Source organism: Trichophyton rubrum (assembly GCF_000151425.1).
Source record: "Trichophyton rubrum CBS 118892 genomic scaffold supercont2.2, whole genome shotgun sequence".
Taxonomy (NCBI): domain Eukaryota; kingdom Fungi; phylum Ascomycota; class Eurotiomycetes; order Onygenales; family Arthrodermataceae; genus Trichophyton; species Trichophyton rubrum.
The window spans coordinates 614,056-624,361 of record NW_003456427.1 but is presented as its reverse complement, the minus strand read 5'-3'; the positions used below and the strand labels follow the sequence as shown (position 1 = coordinate 624,361).

The window sequence follows — 10,306 nt, the reverse complement described above, 5'->3', positions numbered from 1 at the left end:
AAGGCGTGATGATATATATAACAGAGCAGCAAACCAGGCGAATAACAGGACAGGAATAAAGAGGTTAATAGTAAATAAGGGGAAAAGAAGGAAAATGGGGAATAAGAGTAAGATAGCCAGATATCAAGTCAGGACCAAACACAAGGTATAATGAGTAAAGGGCAGTAAAGGTATAATTGAGAAATGTGATTGCAAAAGGGATATTAAAAAAAGGAAATATGGAGGCAGATACGTCTATGAGAGTAAAGTTGACGTTCCGGGCCTGATGTAATTAGGGCCACTGGGTGTCTTGTCCATTGAGTTAACATTTTCTTCTTCCTGCGCTGTCTCATGAGCATGCTCGTCATCATGTTCTACTATTTTCGTGGGTATTTCGTTTGGTCCGTACTGCTGGCTTGATCGCTCTTGGAACGTTGAACTGCTGGCCATGGACATTGACGTGCTTGACCGGTTTGGGACAAGGTCGGGGGTAGGGGGAATAGTAGACTGACGGCCATCGGGGCTGAGATTCGCTCTCTCGTTGTCGTCCGCCTCGCTTCCGTTGGGTCGGTCGAGGTCCATTCCTTCTTGGCTTGAGTTGTGCTTGGAGAGCTCGGAGTTATCGAAGTCTGCTTGGGCAAGCTGGAGACCCTCGACGGCGGCGGCACACTGATCGCTGATGGTGCGGATGATGTCTGCAATAGCATCGGTTTTGTCGCGGAGATGTCTATCAGCTACGTCAGACATGCTTAGTCTTATGGAGCGTCTCCTCTTGTCGACGCTCAACATGCGGTTGTCCGCATTGGTAGGGGCGTCATCTGACAGAGTGGGAGTAGCAGACCGGTTACTGAGACGGGAGCTGGATTTCCGGCTCGAGGCGGTTTTATTGCCGAAATCTTGGGGTTTGGATGGTTCTTCATCACCTTTGGCAGTATCCTCAGCTGACATATCATGGCCTTCTTCAACGTACCGAGATAACTCGGGAGAGCTGTCGATGGAGCGGACAATGTGCTCCATGTGGTGAGCCTGCCCATTGATAAGGCTCCGGAGGTGAATAACGACACGTTGAGCATCGTCTCGTTGGCGCAAGAGATTCGAATTGGTATGCTGTAGAGAAGCAATCTCCTTTTCGTTGCGCTTTCTTTCGCGCTCCAATTCTTCAGCAATCTCCTGCTGAAGTACTAGAGCCTCTAGGGCATCATCACGCTGCTTCTCAGTGCCAGATAGACGCAGAGTAAGGCGAATGATATCATCCTTCTGCTGGTCGATAAGACTGGTAAGGCGGCGACTTTCACGCTTATGCGTTTCAATCTTGACCTTGAGCTCTGACGTTTCCTTGGTAAGCTGTTCAGCAAACTTCTGGAACTTGAGGAATTGCTGCTTCCAGGTCTCGAGCTCCTCGACAAGGAAGTTGTTGCGTTTGGTGACCTTGGTTAACTCAGTATCCATTCTACCCTTGAGATTAATGAAGTCTTGCCAGGCTTCAAGAGCATCTCTGGAGTACTGGTTACGTTCACGGACGATCTCGTTAAGATGTCTCATGGACACCTTGGTCATCAATGGCTTCTTGACTGATCCTCCAAACACAGCTTTCAAACCAGTATTGCGACCCTAGTGACATACGTTAGTAACTGGTATATTTCATCTGGGGTAATATAAAACGTACCAATTTCTCGCAAACATGGTCCATGACAGCCATGACAGCATCCTGATTCCACCATTGGGGGTCCTGGACACTTTCAACTTCTCCCCTCATGACGATGATCTGACCAGCTGGAACTAGCTTTCCACCACCATAAGCAGATCTAAGGTGGGGAGGAGGTCCGGTTGGAGTCACCTCCCCGTTCAAAGCCTGGGTAAGACGAGTGATCATCTTATTTCTCTGGCCCTGCGTGAGGATGTTTGGAGGACTTGAGGTTAATACAAAGTTGCGATCTAGGTCGATAACCAATGCATCTGTTGGAGCAGTGAACAGATCCCGGCATTCGGTAGTTACACCAAGGATATACGGGCCAGGCTCTTCAACGAGCTCCTTGACATGTCTGGCATGCACGACAGGATTATACAGGCCACTCCACTCGTACACTCGGACGCAATAGCGGATAGTCTCAGTAGCAACGGTCAAGATAGCAGGGTAATGGCTGACGAAGATGATTCTACGGGTAGGGGAAACGGCGGCTTCAATGACACCCACGATGTTTGGAATGGAAAGACAGGAAAACAAAGGCCACATAGCAAAGTTTTGATAGCCAGTGGGGGACGAAGGGAACTGATAGCACAGTGCATAGTCCTTCATGTCAATACGCACCAGGTCGTTAAGACGGGGCGCCGGAAAGCTGAGGATTCTGGAAACTTCCTCTGCATGGAACAGATTGGTGGCCTTATTCCAATGGATCCACATTCCACGGAGATAATCACCTAGGAGATTGTAAAGGGGGTATCTGGAGAGGAAGCTGAGGCAGTAAGGGATCCAATATATCTCCTCTGCGTTGTCGTAGAAGTTGACTTCTGTCTTCTTACGCAACTCCCTGATGGTCTCGGCACGCTTCTCGTCTGCCCGAGACCAGACCTTCAGGGCAATGCCGTAGAGGGTGTGAGAAGAGTCCTGCTGGAGGACGAACGCATGGTGAACACAGTGAGGCTGGTTCTTGCCGGTGCATATCTCGACATCATGGGGGAAACACGCCTGTATATACATCGGTTAGCCAGCGTACTCCCCTATACAACACGTAACTAGTAGAAAGAATGGATGTGCAGAACACAACGCACCCGCATGGCAGCATGCAGAGACTTGGCTATCTCGTTGTCCTGCTCGAGTCTCGGGCTGCTGCCCAGGATCTCTGGCAGCCAAAATTGGCCCACGGCGCCCTTCATATGGCCTATCTTGCCCTGCGACGGCGGTGGGGCCTTCACCCACTGCGATGGCTCGCGGCCAACACCGCAGACCATGTACGCATGCGTGAGGGTCTTGGGCGTCTTCTGCACCGGCTTCATGTTCAAAGTCGACGGAATTGGCTGTGTTATCCGCGAGTGCAGCGAGGACGTCCGGCTGGGGATCGTAAGGGACTCTGCCTGCTCGCGGGTCGCTGGCCGTTCCTTGGTCGTAGGCCGCACAAAAGAGGCACGCTCTCGCAACGAGGGAGCCATGGCTAGATTTCCTGTGGCTATTATGATATCTAAGGCCTATATATTATTGTCGTTGCCGCTGCTGCTGGCCGTTTTGTGCTGTGTCAACAGCAGACGTGGAAGATATTAAAAAACAAGATATAAATGACGACAAGACGACGGATTCCCTGTGACTCCCGCGATAATTGAGATGTTAGCAACTTGATCACCTCCCACAGCATCCCAGGAACCCCAATACGGGCAGCATTACACAGAACACAATTGGAAATGTGAATATATCGAGGATCGGATAGGTCATACACACAGTTCCGAGTCGGGCCAGCTTTTTTTTGTGACAGAGACAGCCGTTTCAGACAAACGCTCTCTCTTCCCCTCCCCTTTCTTTTCTCTTCCCTACGAGGAGATCAAACGGCTTATATGCACGAAAGCCCTGCGCAGGAAAGCTCGGGTAGCCGACTCTCGTCCTCTCCGTGAAAGGGAACAAGCACCAGGGGTTCTCTTGATATGTGCTGCGGGAGAGGAAGTATATATGCAGGACGAAAAGTATAGGCCGTCAACGATGGACACAGCGAGCCCCAGGCTGCATGGAATCGCGAGAGAAAGCAAGCCGTCAGCACCGGCTGTCAGAAAAACGAACAAGACGAACAGAGGTGAGGGCAGAGGCGAGCGATAGAAGGGATATCGACTCAGGATGGATGAAGGAAAAGAGAGCTGCTGGAATTCGAGGAGAAAAGGTACGCAAACAAGGGTCAGGGGCAGCAGGGCAAGGGACGACCGGGTGGATAAGAGGATCAGGACCTTGACGGCACACTACAGGCCAGGCTAAACCGAATGGATGCTCCCTGGCTTTGCTCGTTGCTGGCTGCCACAGGGTTGAATTTACGCCTGGCATCAGAGGAGGGGGGGAGGGATGCCAGTCCTCCCTCGAATTTCCAGCGACACGGATTGGCCCGAAGGTTTCACCACGGACTTTTAGGCCCAAACTCTGGGCTCGTTGTTGAGCTCGTCTTGTTCCAGCAAAAACGAGCCAGAAAAGGGCGAGACGAGAGCGAGAGAAACGAAGAGGATTCAGACCAGGAGGAAAAAGCAATATAGTTTTAAAAAAAAGGGACAGGGACAGGCTCGCTCGGCCGCTGGCGAACTCGAGGCCCTGCCCCACGGACTTCTACGCTACTGCAGCTGCACCAGTGCTTCGCCAATCGGGGGCTCAGGCTAGCCAGGAACATGGGCTCAACGTTCCCGGGATTTACTCCGTTCCTGGTAAAGAGCAAGCTTGACAGGAGACGAGCAGAGGAGCACCAACGAGGAAACAGGGGGTAGCCAACATCAGGACAAGGGGAAAGATAGACTACTGCAGGAGGCGAAAACCCATCACAGCATTCCCTTCACTCCTTTTTAACGCCTCTGTCTCGCTCTTGTTATATTATTCTCCTCCATTTGAGTGCCAATTATACGAGCAGACAGAGGAGAACAGACAGGGGGGCACATCAGAGATAGTGATGGAACGGTAAAAAGCCAGCTTGTGCCATGTCCTGGGGTCCAGTCCCGTCCTGAACATACTAGCTGGCCAGACAGGAAGTTTTATAACACATCAACCGTCTGTCCGACTTTATAACTGCTCACATCGCTCAGATATTAACCCCGACGATCCCTCTTTCTCCACCCGAAAAACTGCCACAGCGTGGGACGTGGACGGGTAAAAGAAAGCCCAGGAAAAAGAGAAGAGAGAGCAAGCAGCCAGCGAGGAGAGGACAGGAGTCGAAAAAACAAACAACGCACCCCAAGGCTTTCTCCTGGCACTTTGCTATCTGCCGCTGCTCTTCATCATCGTCTGCTTTCTTTCCAAGGGGGTTTATAGTTACGGCTGGCTTGTGTGTGTCTCTGATAGTTGCCCCATCATGGAGGTTTAGCACACGTGTGGAGCGGGATGAAGAAATCCAGCAAAAGGGAGCCAATAATCCGCTGCAGAACTTGAAGCTCTCAAAAGGCCCCGACCCCCTACATAGAATCCCCCGACTCCAGCATGGGTGGCCCCCTTTCATTTACGCATGACGTTTGACAGAGATGAAGACAAATCGGTACTCCGGACACACAAGAGCTTCGTGGCTCCGCTTCCAAGTTCTTCTATCTGAAACCAGACGATCTACAGCATCGCCATCGAAAAAAAAAACCCCAGAAGGCACAGCTCACCTTTTTTTTGCATCTTCGTTCCGGTTATTTTTATATATATCAAATTCGTTTATCTTCATTTTCATTTAATTTAATCTAATTTTTTTCGCCTCCTCGAATAACACTTGATTACCCAAGATTTATCGATAAGAGTTTTCACGTGATTATGAGCTCATCGACTTTTTTTTTGAGCTTCGAGCAAGAATAAGACGGCGACGGCGAAGATAAAAGAGCAAAGACGAACAGCCAACGCTGCTGAAACCAAGAAGCTAAGAATCGAATTAATGAGAGAGAGATGGACAAGGAAATCCAGCTCGCTGAGCTGCCTCTCACGCAACTGTGCGCAATTTGGTATGTCGATTCTTAACGCAACCGGCAGAAGGGCGGTCAAACTGTCGGTGACATGGAGGAATGGCAGAGGATCCGGGACGAAGCTAATAGAATGATGGGATAATAGCCATGAAAAGAGGCAAAAGTACAAGTGCCCCCGGTGCGCTAGCCGCACGTGTTCGCTAGCCTGCTCCAAACGCCATAAGCTGTGGTCACAATGCTCTGGCATCCGAGACCCAGCTGAATACCTCAAGAGAAACGAATTGGCCACACCAGCTGCGTTTGACAAGGACTTCAACTTTCTCACAGGCATCGAAAGGTCACTCGAGCGTGCCGAAGTCGATGCCGAATCCCGAGGGATTGATCTCATCCCCAACCCCGATCCCGATGGAGGCAAGGCAAAGCAACGGGGTGATATGGCACGAGGCGAGCTGCCCTTGCAGCGTGGCATGGAGAACAGTGGCGTGCACATTGTCAAAGCTCCAAAGGGAATGACGCGGAACAAACTGAATACATCCCATTGGCATAGAAAGTGAGTTTCTTCCCGTTGCATCCCGTTGTCATGGCTGATGAATGCAAGCTGATCTATGCCCCTAGACGAAGATGTCTGAGCTGGGCGGTTGAGTGGATATTCCCTAATGGCCAGAAAACGATAACCAAGTGCTTAGAGAGTACCAGCGTTGGAACGGCACTCACTCGCGTGCCCCTAGTTAAGGAACTAGGTTTTGCCAGCTGCGTAAACGATGAGAAGATCACAGAGCCTCCGGCAAAAAAGAGGAAAGTATCCATTGAAAAGAACGCCAGGAACGATGCTATCGATCCAGTGGAAGGGAGCACAGTCACATCTTGCACCCTTGAAGGTTCTGTAAGCGTGGAAGAAGGGGGTGATCCCGTCCCAGACGATGTATCTTCATCTAAAACACTGAGCCCTGGACCTGCATTCCCGTCCGCAAACGAATGCGAGACCCCCCTAACGCCGCTACCAGTATCTCTAACATCCACAGCTCCACCAGCACCCGAAGATAACCCTCTCACTAACAATGATGGTTCATCAACTCAACTACATATCTACCTGCACAGGCCGCAGACATGCGCCAAAGTTCCGGTTCTCATACCGGTAGCAGACCAGTCAATGGCCTTGGGAGCGGTGCTTCGTGACAGAACCGTCCTCGAATTCCCCACTTTTTATGTGCTTGAGCATTCTCCAGACCAGATATCAGGTGAAAAGTATTTGCTGGAAGAACAGTACATAACTCAGTTTAAAGATGATATCGACCCAGACGGCTCCGGTGAAGAAGGGGAAATAGATGAAGAGGAAAGCGAAGAAGGAAAAAGACTCGCTGAGTTGAATGCTTTAAAGGTAATGGAAGTACTCAGGAAAGACCTGGAAGCAAATGTTGCATCATATTTTGAATAGTCGTGGTATTGCATTTCGTGGTATCCGAGAAAACCCAGGATATATGGAATAGGAAATACCGAATTGTACGCCATGTTGATTTTGTATACATATGTACCCATATTGGAAAATCATATATAATATCTTAACCTTCACTATGCTAGTTTTCCAGGCACAAATGGATGTCCGGCACTCAAACCTCCACAGACCGCCCATGCCTGACCGTTGACGTAACTGCTCTCGTCGCTACCTAGAAATAAGGCAACACGAGCGATCTCATCAGCAACGGCCCCTCTCATCAATGGATTCAGCTGTCCAATTTTCTTCTCCGTTCCTCTGCTACGAGCATGGTCGTACATTGCCTTTGTCATACCAGTCTCTACCACACCAGGGCAGATTGCATTGACGCGAATCCCAGTACCACTTAGTTGGAATGAACATGTTTGAGCCAACGAAATGACGGCAGCTTTGCTGGCCGAGTAATCTGTTGAACCAGCGTTGGACCGCATACCAGCAACAGAAGCGGTGAGAATAATGCTTCCGGCTGGGTACGGTTTGGCAGGAGATGTCTTCCTCATAGCTATAGAAGCATACTTGGTAGCCAGGAAGGGGCTGTGACCACCAGTTAATCATCAAACCGGTATCTTGAAACATGATCGAAGTAAAGGCTTACCCCTTGGCATTCGTATCCATAGTTTGCATGAACTCCTCCCCAGAGACTTCGGTAAACAGTTTCGGTGCCCCGACGATCCCCGCATTAGCGAACATGATGTCCAGCCGGCCATAGGTTTCTATCACGTCGTCAACAAGCTTCTTGACTTCTTCTTCATCTCCAGCATCAAACTGCCTTGTATGAACATTGACGCCAGGGTACAAGGATTCTATCTCTCGCTTGTGAACGTCGAGATGTGAATCCGCAAAGTCACAGATGTAGATAGCTTTGGCACCATGGCGGGCATACTGATGAGCCGTTGCTCGTCCGATTCCGATGGGAGAGTTAGTTCCTTCAAGCAAAGATATGTTAGCACTATCTCAATCAGTAGACGGAGTAGCGGTAAACAACCAACCGGTTATAATCACGACCTTGTCCTTGATTCTTCTGCAATCGCAACTCATCAGCACTGCAGACAAAGATCCAATAATGAAAAAGGCGTCTCACGGCCCAAGGGAGTCCTGAGCAACCTCCCGGATCCTAGGAATATTCTCAAACTCGCCAGCATCAGGGATACCTTCTACCAGCTGCTGGCTGATGGCTTGTAACCGCTTCTTAGCAACAGCCGTCATAATGCTCTGGATGTGACGAAGGACGGGAGGAGAAGCCGTAGTATAGTTCGAAGCAGGGACCAGAATACAGCTGGATAGACCGTGAGCTCCCGTCTCCGGTCTATATCATCTGTTATATACAGTGCAGCAACCTAGACAGCTGCCCAGCGGCTCCTCGTTCGCTCGCTTCGTCGGCTGTTGCTTTCTTGGGCGCCAAACGAAGTTCCGAGGTCCAGCAGCTGCGGATGCAAACAGCGCAAACATGATTATATAATAACTCTAACCCCTGTTACCCGAAATTTGGTCAAAACTCTAGATGAATTTTGTTTAGGTTTTTTGTTGACTTTGGATGAATTTGAACACCACAAGAATGTGAGCAGGATAACTATATGAGACCGAGGGCTATAATATACACTGTTTATGCTACGAGCTTTTTGGATTTCAGGTAGGTATAGTCCGGCATCGCGGCTCGAACGTACTCCTCCACCAGGCACCCAATCTCTTCCCCGAACTCCTCCCGCCATTTCTGTGCCTCCTGGTCAATATCAACAACGCCAGCTGCCTTGGTCGGGTCGATCTTAGTCGAACTATCAATAGTTGACCTGAATGCCATGATACCGGGCCGTCTCTGCTGCTCGTCCTTCTCCCAGTTGAACTTCAACTTGTCGCTATCCAGACCAACAATGTTGCAAAACTTGATAATAACCTCTGGCTGCGTCATGATATCATCCGCATCGAGAACCAGAGGCCATGCACCCTTATTCTTTCCCTCCCTGAGGTCCGTACCGGTAGCATTGGTTTTATCGGATTCCTGAGCGTAAAAGTCATATAATCTCCGTGTCCAGCGCAGAGTCATGACTTTCTTACACGCGCGTTTCCCTTGGGTTGACTTGGCTTTTTCCTCACCGTCTGCCCTGACCGCGGCACGATACCATGATGGAAAAGCCAGTGCTGGATGCCTGATTAAAAATATAGGTCGCCACGTTTTTAGGAAATCGTCCGAGAAAACGGTCTTGTTATTAGTTGACCGGCCATCAGTACTTTGCACCAAATCATCTATTCCATGCATCACCCAAGGTAGTTCGTTAGTAACGCATCCCTCGCCGTGGAGGAATTCAGTCTCGGCTACTGGGTCCGTCAGGTAATGCGTGTGCTCCTTCACAATGACGAGCTTTCCGTTCGATTCAGCGTCCTCAACATGCTGAACAAGAGTATTGTAACAACTCTTGATGCAAGCTATCTGCTTCTCCTTTTGTTCGAGTGTCAATTCTTCAACATGTGTGCCAACGCAGTTTAGGTCGTATCGTAGTAGGTGGAGTGGCGAGAAAAAGTAGCCTCCATCCTCACGGTAGGCAACGTTACTTTGTCCCTCGAGTGCTAGGATTTTCATAAGCAGGTTGGAAGCCGTTCGAGGGCACGTAAGGAGGTAAAATCGGCTAGGGGAACGGTCTTTGGCCATACCGACTAAGTGTTAAATCTGAGGGTGTTAAGAATGAAAGATGAAGGTTCTGATGGTGATTTTGTCGTTGGGCCTGGTATCGATCGCCCCAAAGCAACAGGGAACCCATTTTGCTATATATTTTACCTATCGCGTTGCAGGAAATCTGCCTGTGCATGAGTGGCTCTATGCTGTGGCTGAAGCTATGAGTACAACCTCAGAAAGAGAAAATAAATAGAGCGTGCTAGGTACAAGCCCATTTCTATAGATTGTGAAACGGACGGCCATGGTTCTCTACTTAGATCGGAGGTACAGGTAAAGTTGGCAAATCAAAACTCTCTTCACAAGGTCAACCCCTTGATTATGGCACAACGTACTCTGCGTCTGGCAATGTTGTGGGAAATCATCCGCTGTTTTTAATTAAGAGGTAAAGATCTGATAGGCGGCCACAACCGATGGGCAAGTAGTACGTGGTTGACTCTAAAACAAGTGGCACAGGATGCGCAGTTGGGGGGAAATTTGGCGCAAATAGCAGGAGATGCGCTGTCCGCGGGTGCCGTTGACTCCAAGCAAAGCGTAATGCGTTGTCCTTCCCAGATCCAGCC

At 49.8% G+C, this 10,306-nt stretch overlaps 5 protein-coding genes across 5 annotated transcripts; 1 reads left to right on the top strand and 4 right to left on the bottom strand.

The window, feature by feature from the left end:
* Nucleotides 1-234: 234 nt before the first annotated feature.
* TERG_01786 (uncharacterized protein) lies at nt 235-2,677 on the bottom strand (the record flags this gene model as incomplete). The annotated part of the gene is made up of 2 exons (XM_003237015.2): nt 235-1,590; nt 1,646-2,677. 2 exons carry the CDS (start codon nt 2,675-2,677, stop codon nt 235-237), a joined length of 2,388 nt encoding a protein of 795 aa, XP_003237063.2.
* Nucleotides 2,678-5,446: 2,769 nt separating this feature from the next.
* TERG_11760 (uncharacterized protein) lies at nt 5,447-6,157 on the bottom strand (the record flags this gene model as incomplete). The annotated part of the gene is made up of 1 exon (XM_047750822.1): nt 5,447-6,157. One exon carries the CDS (start codon nt 6,155-6,157, stop codon nt 5,447-5,449), a length of 711 nt encoding a protein of 236 aa, XP_047605509.1.
* A 9-nt stretch (nt 6,158-6,166) lies between these two features.
* TERG_01785 (uncharacterized protein) lies at nt 6,167-7,021 on the top strand (the record flags this gene model as incomplete). Its single annotated transcript, XM_003237014.2, has 1 exon — nt 6,167-7,021. One exon carries the CDS (start codon nt 6,167-6,169, stop codon nt 7,019-7,021), a length of 855 nt encoding a protein of 284 aa, XP_003237062.2.
* Nucleotides 7,022-7,155: 134 nt separating this feature from the next.
* On the bottom strand, nt 7,156-8,284 carry TERG_01784 (uncharacterized protein; the record flags this gene model as incomplete). The annotated part of the gene is made up of 4 exons (XM_003237013.1): nt 7,156-7,612; nt 7,674-8,004; nt 8,068-8,099; nt 8,160-8,284. The coding sequence occupies 4 exons, from the start codon at nt 8,282-8,284 to the stop codon at nt 7,156-7,158; spliced, it is 945 nt and encodes a 314-aa protein (XP_003237061.1).
* Nucleotides 8,285-8,512: 228 nt separating this feature from the next.
* Nucleotides 8,513-9,722, bottom strand: TERG_01783 (uncharacterized protein; the record flags this gene model as incomplete). The annotated part of the gene is made up of 1 exon (XM_003237012.2): nt 8,513-9,722. The coding sequence occupies one exon, from the start codon at nt 9,720-9,722 to the stop codon at nt 8,682-8,684; it is 1,041 nt and encodes a 346-aa protein (XP_003237060.1). The 3' UTR covers nt 8,513-8,681.
* Nucleotides 9,723-10,306: the final 584 nt, after the last annotated feature.